Source organism: Neocloeon triangulifer, unplaced genomic scaffold (assembly GCF_031216515.1).
Source record: "Neocloeon triangulifer isolate White Clay Creek 2 clone unplaced genomic scaffold, ASM3121651v1 ptg000017l, whole genome shotgun sequence".
Classification (NCBI taxonomy): domain Eukaryota; kingdom Metazoa; phylum Arthropoda; class Insecta; order Ephemeroptera; family Baetidae; genus Neocloeon; species Neocloeon triangulifer.
Window position 1 is genome coordinate 744,403 of NW_026775559.1, and position 21,964 is coordinate 766,366.

The following is a 21,964-nucleotide window of genomic DNA, read 5'->3' on the forward strand; positions in this document are numbered from 1 at the left end:
TTCAAGCCTGAAATGAATTGTAAATAATTTGAGCGGGAATTAAGAAAAATAAGACAGCATGAATTTTATAACAACCATAGAATTATTATGCTTTTTATTTCGCTCGCTTACATGCAAAATGTTATTGATTTTTCTATTCGATATTGGCGTTATCAGGCTGCTTTTCTGCAGAAATCATACATAGGTAGTTGCATAATTATATTGTTTTACACACATTTTCTCGGCTGCATCTCTCAGTTATTCGCAGTTTCACGGAAGTAACAAGAGTAAAGAAAGATAGTGAAATCTCAGCTGCGAAGAGCGGCCGCGTGTCAATAAATACCTGTGGTCATTGAGTCGAAGGGCGCGTCTTCGGCCCTTTTCACTTTGTGTGTGGTTGTTTGTTCGTTGAAGCGCGATATAAAAATATTATAAAATCTAATTAAAGTCAAAATTTTAGGAGAATTGCCTGGATCATTGCTCGGAATTGCCCTAAAATTTCGAGTTAATTGCGTGCTACACATCAGTTAAAATTATATTATTTACAACATAATATATTATTTTTCTCATTAAAATCTAGATAGACTTAAACACTCAAGGGGCGGGAGCGCGAGGATTTGCTCACTCGCTCTCTCCATTGGCAACGGCGATTGATTAATTAGCAATTAATTGTCACATATTCGCTTTCTGTCATAAATTATTTTATATGAGCACACTTTTCGTATTTCACACTGCTTCGTACACGTCTTTTCTCGCGCACTTGGGCAGCATTTTGTGATACTGTCTTTGCAGTGTTCCTGAGCAAATAAGTTATTTAATTCGTGATTTTCATCAAAGAAGGCGGTGCGCACAAGGTCACAGTCTTCTCTCGTCGTGTTTCTCAGTCCTCGGAAGAAAAGAGCTGCTCCCAAATTTGACCTCCTCCTTGCTTATGTACAAGCGGCGTTCACAGTGAGTCAAAGTTGGAGGCTTCGCTTCCCTCTCTCTAAACATTTTTTTTAATTAGTTTTATTTCAATTATTTTCAATTTCTGTTCATACTCTTGCGGGTTTATAAAGGTGTGACTGGGGCATCATAAATGTTGAGCCGATGTCTCTTTCAGCCATCGTTTGGCCCTCCTATAATTTAAAGTAAATGTTATTAATTTGATATTATTTTGAAAGGAAATTTGATAATTATAATATCAACTAAATTTCCATTTTCATATAAATTGCAAGAAGTGGACAAAATAATTTACAATTAATTAAAAAATGATCGAAATTATTATCAGTTCAACTCTGCTGCACTTACGTCGTGCCTGGACGACCCGGGCTTTGAGCCATAAGTGCTGCAGTTGTGTCTGCTGCGTTGAGCCGGCTGGACGAGCGTCTCGTCGTACGACCTGGCCTCGGACATGGTTCTGCAGAAGCAAATAGACACAACCATCAGCTCGTTGCGCATTGTCGCGCGCAGAGACTGCGTCACAGATTAGGAAAGAAACAAAAAGAGCAGAAAGTCCGCCACCCAATCATGATTTCTTGTTAATTCATAAATTTATCAACACCGTACTGTTAACAACCGGAAAAACTATATACTACTAAATAAATAAGCACTAATAAAGCTTTTTGGAAAAAAAATTCCTAAAAAAAAAATTCTATAAAAATTGCTGACTAGTGAAGGAAATTTGCGGTGAAAGTTTTCACATAGGAAAGTGATCAGAAGTGAATATTTCAGAGAGAGGTGCTGAAAAAAGTGAAGGAAGTGAGGGCCTTACACTGGGGGCATTGGGGGTGGGGTGGGGGCGGTTGTACGCCTGTAGTCGGCGATCACTGCCGCCATCTGATCGGTGCGGTTCGTGATCACGGCACTCTCGATATCACTGTAATGCACATTTCATTAATTCAAAATTCTACGTAGGTCAGTGGGTCTCTTAAGTCACTCAAACGTCAGCGTTTAATTAATTAATTGATTGAATCGCAGATAGAAAAAATCTAGTAGTTATAAACAAATTAAATAAGCTAAAATAATTTATTCAAAAGTCATGCAAATTTTATTTTTTCAAAAGATGCATTCAAACTGATTTAAAATCTACCACCGAAAAATGATTAAAAAATTTCAGTCAGTCATTAGTCAAACAAAAAGTCAGTTATCCGAATTTATCTCAAGCAAATATTCCAACAACAAATAAAAACCTGCACTGCTGATTAATACTGAATTAGTGAAGCAGTTTGTGAACCCGAATGAGCGACCCAGCCGCTTTGCAATACAGACCTGTTGGCGGTGCGCAGGGTGGTGCGCCCCGAGCGTTGGCTGACTAGGGTCATGTGGTCGGCGCCGGCGTGGCGACTCACGTGAGCGGACACTTCGAAGCCGGCGGACACCAAAGCCCCGGCCGACTGCTTTCGCTCGGACGAGCCCTTGCGCTTCTCCTGCGAACCTCCCTCCAGGTAGTTGAGCAGTTTTTGCTCATTGCTGCCGCCAGCCGCAGGACCGGGGGGCGCGAAGGTTGACAACACCGACGTCGACTGGACGGGGCGGTACTTGGCGCGCGGGATCATCACCGTCAACGAACGGTCCTTCTCCATCACGTAGCTGCCCTCACTCGGAGCCACGCCGGCCTCGCCCTTTCCTCCACGCGATCCAGACGGACGCTAAACAATTCAAAATATATTATTGATAGAAAACTTATAATTTTTTTCAAATTTTAAGTTCATAAAATAAATAAATTCATTTTTGAATGAAAATTACCATTGAGTTGGCTACGTATTGCATAGCATTTCCATCAACACTGCTCTCACTGCTTGTATCCTGGATCATTGCAGTTTTGTCCAAGGTGCCTCTCATTTGACCTGCATTGCCTCTGTACCTCATAAAACCTATGAAAATTTTATTTAGTTGCATATTTTTTTTTTAAGTTGATATAAACTACCAGCTCTTTGGTTGCCAGGAGCTTGAGGCTGCTTTTTTCTCATGCAAGTCAGGACAGAACACATTACCAGAGTGAGGAGCATAACCGTTCCAAGAGTTAACAGGGCGATCAGCAAAACTGCAAAATTAAAATTTTAAATCATTTAAAAATTTTAGATATACTAAATTTCCTCATTAAATTTTATTTATTAACTTTGTTTTACCTTTGAGGTTGATATAGCAGGTCTGTCCTGCGTACCACTGGAAGCAGTCACAGTAGACCCTGTTGTCGCCTGGTCTCGAAGGGAGACAGGTGCCGTGGTAGTTGCACTTGGCGCATCCAAGTATATCGGAAGTGCACTCTCGGCCAGGGTACTTGGTACTCGGTGACATGTCTGTGAAACCTTCCTTGCAGCTACACGTGTACGTGCCTTTGAAGTTAAAGCACTCGGCGTCCTTCGAGCAGTCGTTGAATTGATCGCTGCTGCACTCATCAAAGTCCGAGGAGGCTAAGCGCGTTTCTCGAGCTGCATACATTTCAGTGCCGCCCAGGCTGAAGTTGGTTTTCATCAGGGACTGCTTGAATCTCTCCTCCAGGTCGCTCTCATCAATATTTTCAGAGAGCTATAAGTTAAAAAATATTTTAATAATAATTTTTGTTTTGGTTTTTCCAAATTGTTACAAATAAATGCTTTGCATTCAATTGTTGAAATAAATTTAAAAAAAAAAAATGTTGGACAAAAGGTAGATAATTTAATTATACTGTTTTACACTTATTTATTTTCAGCTGTATTTGAAAAATTCAAAATTAATAAAAATTATGTATTATTCTTTTTTACCTGGACGTAGAAATTGACATAGACACTGTCTTCGTCCTCGTTATTGTCAATCGCTTCCTCCACCCTGGCAGGCTCAAATCCAGTGACTTGGACTCCCTGGTACACATCTCGCAATTCAGAACGCATTGCTGTTCTGCGAATGCCGTCTTTAGCCTCCATGGAAAGAGATTTGTAATCGTTGCTCTCTTCATTGTTCAAAGTTGGTTTGTATGTGAGCTTCTTTCCTTTGAGGCTGTCCAGCAGCATTCTCATTTGGAAGGTGTATGTCGCTGAAAATAAAATTTAACTTTAAAAATTATGAAATTTATGAAAGTAGGAAGTTATGTAAAGAAAATTAAAAACAAAATTATTATAAAATATGGTTGTTGGTTAATGTACTATCATGAAATTATAATCATGAAGATTCAGATGTTTCATTTTAAAATCTGCATTGAAGTTTAGACTACATTCAATTTACATCACGGAAAAAAATATTGTAATCATACAAGAAATTATATTATATATATAAAATTGGAAAATGAAAATTTATTCAACAGTCCTTTGGTACTTGTGATTATTTCTATACACTAACAATTTAATTAAGTTTATAAAAAATTGAGAATGCAGTTAATTTATATTTAAACTATTTGTTTAATTATTTAATATTAATTCTTTCGCTTACGTGTGCAAGGACTATCAAAGAACGTTCTTGCAAATCCAGGTCTGCAAACGCAGCGCAATCCACCGTCGTACTCCTTGCACATCTCGTTCTTGGTCACCTTGCACTCAGGCTCGCACGCATTCGAGTCTCCATTGGACAGGTCTGCGTCCACCACCACTGGAACGACCGGTGCAGCCTTTTTGACATCATTGTCAGTCTCATCAATGGTGAGTACGGTGTCGTCGTCGTCACCATTGGATGGATGTGGCGCCAAATCACCGATTGGTCTGATGGTGAAGGACGGGTAGCTGTCGTACGGCGGCTGGTATAGGGTCGTGGTGACCTCAACGTGCTTTGTGGATACGGTGGCCGAAATCGTGGTGGTGATTGTGCTAGGGTCAATCGTGTGGATTTCTGTCACAGTGCCCACTATTGTGGACACTACGGTCCTCGGCGACTCGGTCTGCGTGACCACCACCGTTTTCGTGTAGGGCTGGCCGCGGCTGCTGAGTACCGTTGTTTCGGTTGCTGTTATAGTCAGCGTTTCAGTTTGAGTGATGTACCTGGTGGAAGGTCTAGTGGGCAAGGTGATAACCGAGGTCACCGGCTTAACAACATATCTTTCAGTGGCGTTTCTTGCAATATTTGAGTAGGGCTTGTTTGGCACCCTCGGACGGTTGTTGAAAACACCGGCAACTAAAATGTTGGTGGCGGTTGGTTGGACATTGGAACTGGATGGCTCCTCGTACTGCTCGATTGCGGATGTCGGTTGGTACACACTTGTTGGCCGAATGACTGTCCTTACTGAGGTGCGCACTCGCTGTGGCCTGGTAGTAGTGACTGTTTCGAAAACAGTAACGGTTCTTGTCGGTTTTATAAAAATGCTTTCCTCGTCGTAGTCATCAGAGTACTCCTGACTCTCAGTTGTGACAGTGGTGATGACCACTTCTGGCTCAATGATCGAAGATTCGATTTCAGGGTTGTATGCGGGTGGTGCCGGTGGTTCCAAAATTTCAGGTGGCAATCGGCTTGGTGGCAGACGAGATGGCCTGGTGACGGTTGGCCTCGTTGGTTTAGGCCTCAACGTTGGTCTGGCAGGTATTCTGGTTTCTGTGACGTTTTCAAAACTTTGAATAGGAGGTACATTCAATGAGGTGCCACTGGACACGCTGTCCCGTACAGGTGGAGGACGCATTGAGGTTGACGGCACTCTTGAAATAAGTGGCCTGCTTGACGAAGGTGGCGGTCTGATTGAAGAGGAGGGTCTGGAAGAGGGCCTTGCAGAAGAGGAAGGTGGTGGCCGAGCCGAAGATGACGGTGGTGGTGGCGGCTGGAAATCTTCTGGCAATTCGTACTGGTAAGGATGCTTACTCTGCGGGTCCTGCAATTTTATATCGACCACAGGGAACCGCGGATTTTGTGAATTTCCAGGATTTGGTCTCGAGTTCTCAACTGGAATTGTAGGCGGAAGAACTTCTTGGTCTCGCACAGGTGCAGGTGGCTGCATTTCGGTGGAAGGCCGCTTTCCAAAGAATGGTCTTGGAGTACTTCTAGTTTGTGAAATAGAGTCAATATTTTGCCCAATGTTATATTTTGGAGGAGCTCGCGCCACATCGTCAACAATTCCAGGCCGGACAAATTCAATCTGGCCTCCTGATTGTTCAAAACTTGGCCTGTTATTGCCACGATTAGGCACATCTCTTGAAGGGGGCTGGTGCTCAATTGTGGTGGTTTCATATCTAATGGGCCTCTTTGTTGTAGCTTCTTGTGAAACTTCATTTGGCAGCAGCGGCCTGTTCTCAGTTTCCTGAATAACTTCTCCGTCCTCCTCACCCTCAGAGCCGACTGGTTCATTTGAACTGTCCCAGTCATTTGCATTTGGACTGAAAATGACATCTTCGGTTTGGTGTGTTGGCGTTTGAGGTGACAAATTTTGAGATTCTTGCGCAGGAACGTGTTGATGACCACCATTGTGTCCATGAACAACAATTTGCGGCTGTTCTGGGTATTTTGGTGGTTCAGGTGGAGGGAGCATGTCAATAGGCGTTTGATCATTTCTATTGGGACGCTGTTGCTGACGGGGTGGTTCATGTTGGTTGTTTTGCTGCAGCTGCTGATGGTATTGTTGCTGTTGTTGATAGTTTTGTTGTTGCTGGTAAATTTGTTGTTGATTGATTTGAGGTCGTGGTTCTTTTGGATTTTGATGGAGGGGAATATTTGGTGCCACTTTAACCGGCCTAGCAACAATTGGAATGTGATGGATATTTTGGCCAGGGCGCGAGTCCAAAATGTGATGTTGCACTTGACCCGGCCAAATCGTGTCTTCGAACTGAGGTGGAGGCCGGAATGGTGGAATACGCACATCTTTTTGGGGCGGTGATGGCAGTCGGGGAGGCTGGTCACGATACACCGGTGGATGCTGTGCTCCCCCAAATGTAACCGGGACGTTCACCTTTGCCCCCGGTTGCAAAACGGGCATGGTTTCAGGATTATCTAGGACGACGGCACCAGGAAGTTGTGGGTTGAGCGAGGACTCGTCAAAGCCGAGCTGTTGAGGCCTAGCAGGTGGTTCTCCAATAGTTCCCCTGATAATGTGGCCTTCATCTCCATGACTGTAAGAATCTCCCAAGCCTGCAAAATCAAATTAACATATATAATCAGCTACAATTTTTTTTTTATAAAACTTCTGAATTGAGACTTCAAATGTAACTTTTTAATACAATCAGCTAAAATCAAGAATCCCCTCTTTTACGGTGATTTGAATTTAAAGTCGATAAGTTTTTTAAGTGGTTTATATTTTTTTTTTTAGATTAGAAAATTTTATTAAACACAACATGTGTACGACTTAACAGGAGAAGAATACATTTTTATATTTTTGGAAAATCAATATCCTGTTCTACATATTTTGGCTGCGAACTGAAGCCATAATTCATGAGCTGTGAATTATTTTGAAGAAAATTAGTATATAAATTAATTTTATAAATTATGTTCATCAAATAATCAATTTTTAGAAAAATTCTTTTCATAACAATTTTTTCACCATTTAATTTTTTCCTAAAATTCAACAAAGATTTTTGAAAATATTTTTACGAATGTAATTTTCATATTTAATGTAAAAATATTTGCAAAAATGAAAGTTTCATTTTAGAAACAAATTAATAGGAAATTTTATATGATAAGAATTTCTCTAAAAATTCATAATATGATGAAAACTTATATAAAATCAATTTATGTATTGATACTATTTTGATTTTTAATTAAGGCTGCAAATTTCAGCCAAAACATGTCGAGCAGGATACAGTTTTCTTTTAACAATAAAGTAATCACAAAACACGTCGAGGAAAAGTCGGCTTCAAATTCAAATCATTAGGATCGTGAATTTCTACTACAAAATTTCGTTTTTTTTTTTTTTTTTAATAGATCCAATAAAAAGAGGGTGCGGCTCCAAATTGTTTTCAACTATCAATTTTGTCAGGTAATATATTGTTAAAATGTTAATTAACTCACAAATAAAATAAAAAATGTTATTGTTGCAAATTGTCTCCTGGAAGTTTATAAATTTTACGTATAAAATAAATTATAAAATTGAATATTGCTAATTTTTTCAATCCATAACAAAGTGATCAGATCTATAAAAAAAATTTTTGATCACATCATTCATAATTTGAAATGAAATCGTGATCAATAAAGTAAAAATTATTCAAATAATTTCTCCTACAATTTTCGAAATACTTTTAATTATATTTTTTAATAATGAAGGGGAAAAATTAATTTTTACTTACCAATACTTGAACCAGCTACAAATCCTGGCTCGGGCAGAGGAATCGGTTCACTTATAATTGGCTCGTTTGAGTCACCAGGGTAGAAAGTTGGACCTCCGTCAATCATTAAGGGCTTTGAAGGGCGCACTGTGTGGCTGAGACCAATGGTGTTTCTGTCAATATTGTTTTTAACATTGGAAGGATGAACAATAATTTGTGGTCTTTCGCCCGGCAAGTCAGGAGTTGGCAGATTATGCGGAGGGTTTGGCCGCACTCTGTTCTTATTATTTCCCAAGAATGGATTTTGAGGAGGGAACGGTGGTGGTTTCATGCCAATTGCAACATTTGATTGTGAGTGTTTTGCCGGTGAATGGTGAGGAAGAACAACTTGTGGCTGCTTGTGGTGCACAATATGCTGTACATCATTGTGATGCACATGCAATTCTGGTCTTCCTGGTCGCCTGTTAGAATGAGTTTGAGGAGGAGGTGGTGGAGGCACTGGCCTGTGCGGTCTTGTGCCCAGAACTGACGGCCTTCCAACAATTACATCAGAATTAGCGGTGATTATTTGACCGGGCTGAATTGAAATTCCGTCTTGCAAAATTGGTATATCAGGCTGCTGGTGCTTTCCGAGAACAATTTGCGATGAACCTGGCCTCTCCATCAAAGGGATCCTCTCATCTACTACTCCTTGAATGGGAAGACTGTCGATCCACGCACTTCCTGATTTGTCATTATCCTCCAAAGGCAAATCGGGTCGAACACTTTCGGCAATTCCAGGAATGTGTTTTTCAGAGGCCAAATGAGAATTGGCAGTTGCCAAATCTCTCACTGGAATATAAACTGGATTTGATGCAACGATTGGTTTATTTGGAGTTTTTGGTTGCAAAAATTCAGGATAAATAGGTGGCACTCGATGTGCTGGTTGCGACTGAGAAGGCTTTGATTGCTGAGGAGGTATTGGTGTGTCAGATTTCTTGCCAAAATTAGTTGATATTAATCCAGCCACTGCATTAAAGACTGGTTTTAATGCATTTATAGCATTGATGCTATTTTGGCCAATGTTCAATAAATTATTTACTCCAAATTCAGACGCAACTTGTGACTCAGCATTTGTCAAATCGGCAGCGACTTTTAAATCTTGCTCATAGTCGTAATCATCCTCCTCTGTCTCGTCTTCATTTCCAACTTCCGGCTTGTCTTTATTTGGATTTTTCTTAGCCGGTTTGGGTTTCCTTTTCTTGATAGGCTTGCTGGTTGTAATTATGTCTTCATCATTTTGTAGAGTTGGGACAGCAATGGTAGAAGTGAGCTGCTCATTCTTTGTGGCACTTGCACTATTTTTTAAATTACTCAGCAAATATTCAGGTGTGTCCGTGTTTTTTGTTGAAGCTGGACGGATAGAAGTGAGTTTTTCATAAACTGATGTGGTAGGTTTTGTAATGCTATCCTGAATGAAATTCAGAGTCGAGGCAGTCACGACGCTCTCAATGGAGGAAGGAACGAGGGATGTTGAAGTTATAATTGTCTCTCTCGTTGATGAGGGCTGAACTGCAGTAATTTCAAGCGCTTCGCCGGCCAAAATGACTGTGGTAGTAATCGGTTTCCTCGAACTTTGTGCTGCAAAAGAGCTGCGAATGGAATCAAGGTAGGCAGAGTCCAATCCTGCGGTGATTGGTTCAGTTTGGACACTGTAGGTAACCCTCGAGTTGGAGCTGGTCACCGTTTTGTTGCCCTCCAAAAAAGTTGTAAAATATGTAAATGTGGTCAGATAGGTTTTAGTGGCGTATACTTTGATCGAATCTGAAGGCGCAACTGTTGCGGAAGGTGCAATACCAATTTCAGCCGTGATTTTAATAGACTCGGGCAAAGTTGCGCGCACTTGGTTTCTGTAGAATTTCTCTGTTACCATATCAGATGAAGTGGCAATATTTGTTTTGATTACAGTGCTTCCATTCTCCAAATAGGTGTTCAAATATGTGTAAGTTACGAAATAAGTTTTAACAATATCAGTAGTGGCTGTAGGATTTATTTTAGAAGACTTTGAAGGTTTGACCAGGAATGAGGGAGCTTCAGTTACTATAACTTGCGTCACGATGTTTTTCTGCTTGGAAGTTACTTTTTGCTCATCGCCATCCAAAGTTTTTGTAAACGTGTGCGTGCTATAATAAGTGTTAGAGTCAAACATTTGCTCAGAGGGCTGCAATTCAATCGTCTCCTGCAGCCTGGTGACTGTGTTTGCGATTGTTTGTTTGGAGGTTACAACTATGGGTACTTCGTCATCAACCAGGGTGTTGAAATATGTATAAGTTGTCTTAATAGCTTTTGTTTCATAAATGGCGTCATCAAAATTTGCCAAGACTGTTGAGTGAATGGCTTCGATAGTTGGAGTGGCAGAAATATCGTGGGTTGCTTTCGTAATGGTATTTGTAATTACTTCCTCTGTGGTAAGGGTTGTCGTTTTTCCATTTTTTACTTTGCTTTTCAAATATACGTAAGTTGTAGGCTGCTTGTAGACCAACAAATGCGCGTTCTGTGACTTGATTGACGAAAGAAACTGCGCCTGAAATAATAAATAAAAATGTTCAGATTAGTTGATTGAAGAGGAATCTACGAGCACAAAATAGAAGAAAGGGAGCGTAACACACAAAAAAAAAAAAACTTTTTTGTTAATACAATAATAGCCTTTTACATTTCATACGCAAACGCACTGTTTACAAAGCGAGTAATAGGTGTGTTTATGATTTACTTAGGTTGGTAATTTAAATTTGTGGTTATTTAAGTTTTACATTTTTTAATAGTTGTAAAGCGTTACTTAATTTATTTTATATTTCTCTTGCTCTTCAAAATTGTTTCAGACCGGAATAGAGACTGGTAAATCTGTTTGTGTTTAAGGAAATTTCATTGTAAAATCAAAATCGTTTTCTTCATTTTTACTCGTAAGTGAATTTTCACACTAACATATTGTTGTTGCAGATTTTTAATTCTTAAATTTTATGATCTAGTAAAAAACAATTATTAAAAAAATTACTTGTTGTCCAGCTGGCATTTTGCTAAGCATTTCTTCCGTAATTGTACTAGGTGCTGTCATCACCGCAATTACAGAGGTAGGCGCTATTCTTAAATTTTCTCCTTGATTAGTTGATCTGTCAGCCACAATAACCTCGACGCCGTTGCTCATTATTCGTGTTGCCAAATTCATCCGCGCTTCTTCGGGGTTGAAATCAACATCTGCAATTAAATTTTAATTTGTTAATATATCAATGTCATTACGTTTTTAAAACTATTTGAATTATAATTTAAATAATATTTCATCTGAACTAAGTAAGATACTGTGTAATAAATTTTATGTTATATACAAGTTTTTTGAAAAATATATACGTGCAAAAAATATTAACAACCATTATTTTTACCTTTGAAAATCACGTCGGTCGCCAGTTTTCGATAATTGCTTTCTTGGGTAAGTGTTTAATGTTTATGTGTGCATGTTTGATGTTGTCCACAAAACATTAGTTTATATCACAAATTGTGTAAAATTCTTAACTTTAACATAATTTTGCATAGAATATTGTGGCATTATTTACAGTAGATTCTTAATATTAGAACTAAATATATTTCATATTTTACAGCCAGTTCTGGGCACTAACACATTATTAGGGAGCTATTTAACTTAATTTAGAGTTGAGACTGTTGAGTATTGGTTGTTTCCATTTGAAGAATGGTAATGTTTGGTGACGTCGCCCAAAATGCTCTCTAGGCTCTGAGTCTCATACCTTCCGCTGCTAAGCTCGCTGCCCTCAATGTCATTGTAGGCTGACATAACATACAAATTGAAATCGTCCATAACTGGGAAATTTTCTGTTTGAACATCTGCTGAAGGTTTCACTTCCAAGGTAGGCGGTGAAATTGCCTCACGTTTAACAACACTTGCTCCTTCAGTCACAATAGTTGAAAGCACTGTGCTAAAATCACCAGGGTTTTTGCCCGAGACGTAAATGGTGACGACGCTGGTGTGCTTTTCGGGTGCAATATTTTTGTGAATTTTGGGTGCCTTAGTGGCTTTGACCACTGGTTTAGCATGACTAATTTCTTCTTTGCTGATCACTTCAAATTCAGAGCTTTTTTGCTCATCATCTTCGATGCTTAAGTTTTCTTCCTCCTCAATTTTCTCCTTTTGGATTTTTTGAGGTTGGAGGAATTTCTGTTGTTGCTGAAGAAGTTGCGCCTGTTGAAGCAACAGTGGATTAGGCTGGGCGGGCTGCTGCAATTGTGCTTGCAGGAGAGCGGGAAGCAAGAGGGAGTTGAATTGGTTTGTGGGATTTTGCGTCGGCGTGACAACAATGGTGTCCGTGATATATTCGGTTGCTGTGATAACATCTTCCTTGCTATTAATAATTGTGGTCATGATGGCCTTCCCTCTCAAAGTAATAGGCAGAACAGTCGATTTCAAATCTGTGATTGTAGTAACGTATGTTGTTGACCTTGTCTTAAATTCAGTGGTTGGTGTCGCTTGAACTTGCGGTTGGTTCAAAGCCAGCAGAGGGTTGATATTTTGCTGCAGACCAAAGTTCCCTAGCAAAAGTTGAGACAAAAGAAGATTGGCAAGGGGAGCGCTTGGAATTGCATCGTTTATTGTATTAACAATTGGTTCCACTTCGTAAGCAGTGCTGGGCACAATGTGCGAAAATGAAGTTTTCCTTCCTCTAATTGTTGTTGGTGTGAATGTTACGCTTGTGGTAGGATGCTCTTTTAGAATGAATTGCGTTACCTCGGTAACTCCAGGAGCTGGTGTGGCTGTGACTTCATTGTTTAGGATAAAAACAGTACTTCCACCGTACTCTGTTGAGCTGTATTCCTTCGGGCCAACAACTTGGGTGCTTGGTGTATTCCTAATGACTTGTTTATATTCAGTGAATTTTCCATTAATTACTGGGATAGTAACTTCAGTCGGAACTTTGTGAGTAACAGTAATAGTTCCGTCAAAAGCGGGCGTGATATATTGATTTTCGTTGCTGTCGTAATCATTTCTATATCTACCTCTAGACGTTTGTCTCCTTGGTGTGGTAGTTACTGAATTGTATCTTCTGTTAGAACTCCTTGTTGGTGTGCTATCAATTGTTCTAGGTCTCGGTGCTCTCAATTTGCTTTCGCTTCTTGTGTCAGTTGTTCGTGATCTAGTGTTTGTAGTCGTAGGTCGACGGAAGCTTGACCTGCTCGTTAGAGGTGCAGGAGTTGCTTGAGAATATCTGTCTTGAGATTTCTGGTTGTTGGTCAGTGTAAACGGTGACTGCCTGGATGTGGAAGTGGGTCGAATTTTAGGACTGACGGAAGCCGTTACTTCAGATTTTGCTGGAGGTTTAAAATTTGATCGACCCCTTGTTCTTGTGTTTGTGTAAGTTGGCTTTGGTGTTGCCGGTTCATCATAATCAACATACTCATACACATATTCATACTCAGGAGATGATTTCTTTGGAGCAGGCGTAGGCGCAGAAGGACGACGTCGCGAACTGAACGAGCCATACGTTGATGTAGATTGTCTCTTAATGCGCCTCAATACATCAGTGCTCAATGGTCTCACAAAAGCTTTTGCAGTCATATTCACCATTGGCTCTACTTTGGATTCTCTCTTGCTTCTTCTGCGGAGAGAAAATGGTTTTATCACAATTTGGCGCGGATCATTTTTTGCCACAGATTTCGTAACCTGCTCAGATTGTTCAAAGTCACTATCAGTTTCTTCGGATTCCTCTACGTCATCGTGTTTTACTGGTTGTTCGGTCTGAACTTTATCTTCACTAGGTCTTTTGAAAAGCTGGCGAGGAGGGAAGAGATTGCTTGTGGGTCTTTGCTTGAAGAGGAGGGGGCGAGAAGTAGGCCTAGTGATTCTCTGCGGTTGATTTTCTTCGTTTATGTTATTGTCCGCAACAGTTATTTTCCTGGGAGTAAACTTCCTTGCTGATGAAGTAGTTTTTGGTGGCGCTGCAGTAGTTGTCGTACCAGACCTTGAAGTAAGAGGCCTGGTTCGTTGTTTGAAAGGTAAAGGCCTCTTAAATAACGTCGCTTCGGTCACTGTATTATGTTGTTCGTGTCTGGTAGTTTCAGTTATTTTAGTTTGCGCCACATCATCATCAGTTACGTCGGATTCACTAAGTGTGTTTGCATGAATTTCTGGATCAGGGGTTGTCAAAGTGGATGAAGCTCTAGTAAAGAAAGGAAGAGATGATGTTGGCCTTATTCTTGACCTCGAGCTTCCTGGGAACACCGATGACGAAGCAAAAGCTGTGTTGGGACGTCCAGAAGAAGCAAACGTGCGAGTGTTGAAACTACCCGTTCGCCGAGATGAGCTACCGAAAGTGGACGAGGCTGTTGGCTGCACCCTTCCAGTTGACCTTCTACCAGTAGATGGGTTAAAAGTCGAGGATTGCGATGGATTGAAACCACCAGAAGCAGAAGTACTTCTGCCACGTTGGAATTTGCGAGTACTGGTTGGTTTCACTTCTATTGTGAGTTGGTTAGCACTGCTTTGGCGTCTTTGATTAAACCTGTATCTGTTAGCAGAACTTTCAGAATTGCTAGATGAGGCAGGAGTAGCCGTAATTGTTGGGGTTAGAGAATTCCTTGTAATTGTTGTCGGACTTGGTGGTGGCTTTTTTGGCTGGAATGTGGGTCGGCTCCTTGTACCAGCAAAAGGTCTTATAACGGGAGTCAATGTATTCTTCCTAGGGAAGCCGAGCTTTTTATTTTTAGTGTCCTCCTCAGCTTTTTCATGCTTTTCGTCATCAACGTGGGAAGGTTCAAGAGTTGCAGTTGGCTCAACTGTCGTGATAGTTGGCGTTGCCGTAATGATGCTTGATGAACTTTCAATTATCTGGGCATAAAATCCATCCACAATTGTTCCAACCACTCTAGATTCATAAGCAGTGGTTGTCGAATCTTTTATGATTGAGCCTTCAATTAATCTCACTAGTCCAGTCCTAGATGCAACGGATGGTTCTGGAGTTCGCTCCGTGTCTATGTTTACAGACGTTGTGCTTTCTACAACCTGGGCATACAAGTTTCCAATATAAGTTCCAATAGCCTTTGTTTCATAATACGTTGTTGTTATTCCATCAACATCAACTATGCTGCCAACATTTCGTGAAACAACACCAGTTGGTTGTGTTTGAGATGCAATTGGTGGTGTGGTTGAACCAAGTTCTGGTGTAACAATTTGTGAACTACCTTTTTCTTTTTGATCTTCACTGCCATCAGATTCTGTAGCTTTTGCAGCTTTTTTTCCGTCTATTGTCTTAGCTGCTAGGGTTACACCTGTGGGCAGAGATTCTTGCTCATCTACCTTAGATTTCTCAACCAATTGCTCAACAGGAGGTGAACTTCCAATTGCTCTGCCGATTTGAGTAGGAATCAGAGCGTTATCAACGGGCGTTGGTGTGACAATATTAGTTTCTGTTTCTAGCCTGCTCTTTACAACTGTGCTCTCACCAATGTATGATGTTGTGTAATAGGTGTAAGTAGTGTAAAAGGTCGTTGGCTCAATTTCCGCAGGTGTAGGAGTTATAATTATTGCTGGTGCATCTTGAACTTTGGTGCTCTTAATGCTTTCTTCAAGCTGCTTAGTAGGAGTAACAACGTTAGAGACTGTTTCCTCTCTGCTGGTAACTGTGGTCGATCCATCCTTGAAAGCGGTGGTCCAGTAGGTGAATGTTGTGAAGAAAGTTATTGGGTATATTTCACTAGAGTCAGCTGAAGACAAGTCGTTAAAAACCTCTGAAGGCTTAACCTCTTGCGTAATTGTTGACTCATTTGGCTTAACTGTTTCAGTAACAACATTTGTCACAGTTTCGAGCCTGCTAACAATTTCAGATGTTTGTCCCTTATAAAGAGTAGTGAAATATGTAAATGTCGTATAACTCGTCTGCAGGAGTAATGAAGGCGAAGGCTCAATATCTGTACTGCTTTCCAGACTTATCTGATCATCGAGATTTGCAACCTCGACTCCAGGCACTAAATTATCTTCGTTTTTTATTTCCAGATCATCCAAATCAGCTTTCACAGAATTAGCAGGAATGTCAAACATTTCTGTTTTTATGCTTTCGTGCAAATCAAGTTCTTTCGACTCTAAAGTTTTATTTTTTTCTTGAGCAGGTTCCTCCTTTGGGGGGATATTTTCTGGCACAAACTCTACTGCTACCTTCTGCACTGGGATGCTGACCTTAATCGGCTCCAGGTCAAATGCTGGCTTTTCCGGTGCTTCATTGTTACTTGGGTCTTTAGCCCTCATCGTGGTATATTTCTTTGCATACTCCTCATCAAGTGCTGCCACGACATTGGTAGCCTTCACCTCGAGTGTCGGAACAATGGTGCTGTCTACTTCTGTTGGCCGAATACTTGAAGCAAGACTGCTTGGTGACACAATATTGGAATACACCTCAGTTCGGCTATTGATGGTTGTTTCGCCGTCGGCAAAGAGTGTCGTAAAGTAAGTGTAAGTTGTGTAGTAGGTCTTAATCAGGTCATCAGTCTCATCTACGACCGTCGAAGAAACTAAGTTTTCAGGGGCTATTCTGGCAGTCGGCTGAACATCGGCATCATGCAAATCTTTATAAATATCTTCAGTCGGCCGCCCAATACCAACAGATGTTGGAGCAATGCTGTTAGAATCAAAGATGCCTTCAACTCTGTTCAACAAACCAGCAACAGCAGGGTCAGTGAAAACTGCATTTTTGTCTAAAGTAGAAGTAATCACATTTGTGACGACCTCCTCTCTGCTTGAAATGCTGGACGTTTTATCTTGGAAATAAGTGGTCAGATACGTGTAAGTTGTAAATTGAGTTTTTAGCAAAAGTTCAATTTCCTCTTCGTCCGGATCGGGCATTGGAGTTGTTGGTCCAGTTGTGATTACTTCATTTTCAGAAGTCATGGTTTCGGTCATTGTCACTTCAGGTGTGTTATTTGTGGTTTCCAGTTCAGACTCTGTGGTAATTTCTACGGAAGCAGAAGGTGTGATAGAATAAGTTGAAGATGGGTTAATTTGCTGAGCAATCGCGGTGGCCAATATTTCTCTAATGTCAACCAGGCTGGTAGAAAGTTTAATTTCAGTGCTGGTAACTTCATTTGATTTAATAGAGGTCGAAGTTTGTTCTCCATTTGGAATGAAGAAAGTGGTGAAATATGTAAAGGTGCGGAAAATTGTGTTTGGAATGACCTTTGTCACGTACTGGATTGAGCTGCTTGAACTACTGCTATTGAGGCTGTTATTTTCAACCAAAATCTGCTCTCCTGGCTGAGAACTAATTTTTCTTTCATTCGGAACGAGATTTTCACTGGAATCCTCATTCTCAACAATTTGTTGCTGAGTGGTGCTCATTCCTTCAGTGGTGGTCTCCAAAGGCTCAGTGGTCTTGGGCGTCTCTTCCGTGGTCACAGTGGCAATTTCAGGCTCAGCGGATTTCGTAACAGACTTAGTTGCAAACTCAATGGACTCTGTGGGCATCAAAATGCTCGACTCGCTCATGATTTCCGAGCTGATTTCAATGCTGGCAATTGAAGGCTCAATTCCCAAGGAAGTCATTAAATCAGAAGCAGCAGCTTCGGCAGAGCTTTTGCTCGACTCCAGATCAATCTTCTTTGACTTTTGCTTAATTTCAGGCTCAACAGCAGGCTTAACTTCAGCATTCAGCTCTTTTTCCTTTCTATTGAAAGATGAAATAACCGACGATGGAGCGATTTGGTTGTAAGTGCGAGTAGCAGAAATGTAATTATTTGAAATGTATGTTCTTGGTTTATTAAACAGGCTGTTTCGCGACTCTGCTAACTTGCTGCTGACGGTCGGGACAATAATTTCAGACAAACTGGTGATTTTCAAATTTGGAATCGCAGCCTTGGTGGCGTGGACATGTGCTTTGGAGTGCGGCATGAACACGATGACTGTGTTGTGCACCGTTGTGGTGAAATCATCAAAACCAACATAAGTCACTGTTGGCATGCCCGACTCAACAGAGTGCAAATCGTCCTTGCTGTGAATGACATTGAAATTTTTAAAACCCTTGATGTTTCTCGGCCTGGAGGAATTGGAGAAGTTTTTGTTATCTCGCTTCTTTCCATTTACATAGGCTTCTACGCTCTTGTCCACGTTAACAATGGTCTCAGTGGTGTCATCGAGCAGGTCAGCACCATAATGAGAAATGGTGTACGTGGGCAAATTGCTCTTGGGCTTGCTAATTTTGAAGCCATCAAACTTCTTTATTTTGTTGATGAAATTATCGCTCTCGTCCTCGGCAGACTGCTGGCTGCTGGAGAACGTGACCCTGGTGTTTGTCTTTTCCAGGTCTCCGTAGGCCGTCGCCCTAACAATGCTGGACGACTTGCTCGGCGAAATCTGGTTATCATTTTTGAAATTAACTGGCGAAACCTCGATCACTGACTGCTTGGAGTCGTGCACGGCCGTGGGATAAATTTGTCCCGAAGCGATGGACCCGTAAGCCTTGGTGGCGAGGACAGTGTGAATTGATGGTTCAACCACCCTGGAGTAGCTTGACACCAACTGGGCGTAGGTTCCGTCAATATAGGTCCTGTAGTAGTCGGTGGTGATCAGGGTGGTGACCAGTCCGGACACTTTGGTCGCGGTGACGCTGGAAATGAGGCCGGTTGGTTTCAGAACTCCGAGGGCGTCACCGGCGGCGGCCGATGGCACTGCAAAGAAGACCCTGGAGCTGGTGCTGACAATCTTGGCATAGTGGCCATCCACGTGAGTGCCAAAAACCTTGGTTGCGAACTCAGTGGTCGTGCCCTGCTGGATGAACGTGTTGACCGTGGAGGTCAACAGACCAGTTGGACGGTTCTTGTGCTCGCTAGGCAGAATTTCGGCGCCCAGAAACATTGACGTGGTGACGGGGCCGTCAACTCGCGTGCTCACATCTAATTTATGTAAAAATTTATACATTTCGTGTGTTTGTGTTAAGTGTTTGTGTGGGTGGATTAATAATTGGTGTTCGAGTGGCGTTTTCGAGGCGAACAGCGAAGGAAGAACACGTACATGAAAAAGAGACAAAAAAACACAAATTTAAAATAAAATAAAGGACAGAGTTGGAAGAAGGTTTGCAGAAAGAGAAAGGAAGAGATATTTTACCAAAATTTTCAACTTTGTACATTGTTGAAAGAGAAAAATAATAATTTGGAATATAATAAACTGACAGTCTCAAGAAGGATTTTTTACCCTTGTTTTGAATCCGAGAAAGAGAGAAATATTTTAAAGTCGACACCCTACCTGATGCTCTGCGTTTCGGTCTTTTGAGCGAAGTGCTGTTGACCAAATTCTTGCAGTCAGCAGTTGTAACTTCAACTGCAACCATAATTTAAAAAATTTAAATATTTGTAAAAAAATATATATAATTTCTTTAATTACTTTCATCCGAACCGTCTTCACAATCCTTGATGCCGTCTTTGAGGTTCTCAGCCTCGACGCACCTAAACGGAGGACAGACGCAGCGGTGCTGAAGAGGCTTGCACTCTATAGAAAAATTTAAATTAGGAACATTTTAAATTCATTTATTTATTTAATTTATTTATTACTTAAATATTTTGTATTAATTAATATGCGTACCTTCGTCAGAGCCATCCTTGCAGTCAGCAACGCCATCCTGCACTTTGCTCTTCTCTATGCACTGCTTTTTGTTCCTACAGACAAAACTTCCTTCATTGCACCCTGTGAAAAAAAACCAAGCAAAAAAATTAAAATTACTTTCTTAAGAATTTATAACAACCGTAGGCAACTGTGAGAGCACGTGAGTTTCGCAGGCTGCCTACGTTCTCCATGAAAGGGGCGAGGCACACAGTATTTAATACTGGATTTGCATGTGGGCCATTGTTGGGATGGTTACTGTTTCTTTATTTTTATGAGCCCGGGGCTCACGCGGAGGGTCATCAATTCCGAGTCAAGCGAGAAAAGAGGATGCTGCCGTAATGAATGGAATTTTTCATGTGACGAGACTCAAAACCTCTTTTTCTCAGTCAGGAATGAATTATTATATTGTGTGTGGTTGCGGCCGTGTTTCCGATCCGGAGGCCTCATTAGTGCGGTGGACACACAAAATAAATCTGACAAAGCGAGATGATCAAAAGTGGCCCTCACGCGGAAGCGGCAGTTGAACGCTCCAAAGGCCCCGAGCGCTAAGGCGTGTGTATCTAACGGACCGCTGCTGGACACTACCGAGATTTACTGCATTCCTCGGGAAAAATTTATTTGGACCGCAGAGCAGCCAAATTAACGCAACTATCTCCGCTCCAGTGCGTTCAGCGTGATAAAATAATTTATTTTTTAAACTTTACTGCCCAAATTAATTTTATTGGTGATTGATTGTCAAAACGTGCGGATGGGCTAATTATTTATTTTGCCTATCAAAGGGAACAATGCGATCTCTTTGTATCTAATCTGACGTCTCAATATGAGATGCGAGATGATTTATCGGCTCGATACAGTCACGTTCTCGAGACTTCTTTTCAAAGGTCGCCATAATTTCACAGATCTGGTGCACAATCATCTCCGCTTGCTCAACGTAAAGAGCATCGTTCAAATTGTTAAAATATCAAAGGATGCTGCGCTCGCACGCGAGCATTCGCTTGCTCAATGACACACGAAATTAAATGGTGATTTGCCAAATTGCTTCTTATGGAGAAATCGTGGACGATCGATTTAATTTTGGAACTGCCGAACCAGAAAAAAAAGAGCGGCATTTAACTTATTATGAAACTAACAAGAAAACTTGCAAAACTGCTGGTCTAAAATTTGAACCAAATTTGAATTAATAATTTATATTCTTGTATTTTTTTCTCACCAATGAATTAACTAATATTTGTATTAAAATACAAAGTTTATAAATATTTAAGAATGATTTCTCTGTTTAATTCAATTTAAATTTATTTTGTCAGTATAAAAAAACATTATTTATTCATTATTTCAAACTTTATTCTTTTTTTCAAATAAATTGTTTTCAACAATTGAATGTAAACAATTTAGACGAATAAACAAGAATAATAATTCAAGAATGGGTAGAAGCTCACTCACCACTCACTCAGTGAGAATTCAATCTACACTACCACTTTAATTCATCCCATTTAATATGAATCATCTTTCTTTCTTAACTCTTGTGATTGTCTCTGAGACTCTTATTGTTAGCACTATTTTCAGACGTGACGCGCGTTCGTACAGCTCTTAGCCTCATTAATTCGCACCACTATTTACTTTTACAATCGCTCACATCCTCGAAATGCAAGCCTCTCTCGCGCGTCCTCTCGGCAATTACCTTCATCACTCCCATCGCTGCAGTCTATGGTTCCGTCGTTCACTTGAGCAGTCTTCACACATTCAGGCTCGCCCGACCTACATGCTACGAATCCTCTCTCACACTCTGCAACAAAAAAGACAAAGTTGCCATTAGCGCCGGCTGACCGAGCAAAACACCATGCTCAATTTCAGAATCAAAAAATTGTGCAGTTTGTCCGAAATTAAAAAAAAAAAAATAACAATAAATGAATAAAAACAGCTTTATTGTTGCTCGTTACGCGCGCCTCGGGGCTCATTGCGGTTTATCTGACAAACAAGGAAGATAAACTTGTCTCTCTTAAAAAAAATTTCATATAAATAATTTTGCCCGCTTCTTGGCGGAGAAGTGAAATCCAGCGCAGATGGCGCGGTGACCCGACCGGCGAAAAGGTCACAGGCCTTTGTAACACTTTTGGATGAGCATCGCCGAGAGGCGCGGGAGCAAAATTTTCTTCCTCGACTGCAAATGTATATATAGTCGTGACGGCGAAAGAATGAAAGGGACGGGACTGTTTTCCAGTCATGCGGCTGCTGACGATTA

At 40.8% G+C, this 21,964-nt stretch overlaps 2 protein-coding genes across 7 annotated transcripts in view; one reads left to right on the forward strand and one right to left on the reverse strand.

The window, feature by feature from the left end:
• The window catches only part of LOC132203744 (fasciclin-1), a 91,413-nt gene that overhangs the window by 312 nt on the left and 69,137 nt on the right, over nt 1–21,964 (forward strand). The gene's annotated exons all lie outside the window — the stretch shown is intronic.
• Nucleotides 56–21,964, reverse strand: part of LOC132203289 (uncharacterized) — a 48,195-nt gene continuing 26,286 nt past the window's right edge. The window contains exons 2-18 of the mRNA XM_059630949.1: nt 21,404–21,508; nt 19,705–19,806; nt 19,507–19,611; nt 19,369–19,443; nt 11,781–19,019; nt 11,137–11,336; nt 8,127–10,668; nt 4,366–6,975; nt 3,705–3,973; nt 3,090–3,489; nt 2,888–3,004; nt 2,707–2,834; nt 2,230–2,609; nt 1,733–1,837; nt 1,270–1,378; nt 1,020–1,097; nt 56–964 (exon numbers count right to left, since the gene is read on the reverse strand). Of these exons, the coding sequence (XP_059486932.1) occupies nt 926–964; nt 1,020–1,097; nt 1,270–1,378; nt 1,733–1,837; nt 2,230–2,609; nt 2,707–2,834; nt 2,888–3,004; nt 3,090–3,489; nt 3,705–3,973; nt 4,366–6,975; nt 8,127–10,668; nt 11,137–11,336; nt 11,781–19,019; nt 19,369–19,443; nt 19,507–19,611; nt 19,705–19,806; nt 21,404–21,508 (14,603 nt within the window). The 3' untranslated portion in view covers nt 56–925. The remainder of the gene's footprint in view (nt 965–1,019; nt 1,098–1,269; nt 1,379–1,732; nt 1,838–2,229; nt 2,610–2,706; nt 2,835–2,887; nt 3,005–3,089; nt 3,490–3,704; nt 3,974–4,365; nt 6,976–8,126; nt 10,669–11,136; nt 11,337–11,780; nt 19,020–19,368; nt 19,444–19,506; nt 19,612–19,704; nt 19,807–21,403; nt 21,509–21,964) is intronic.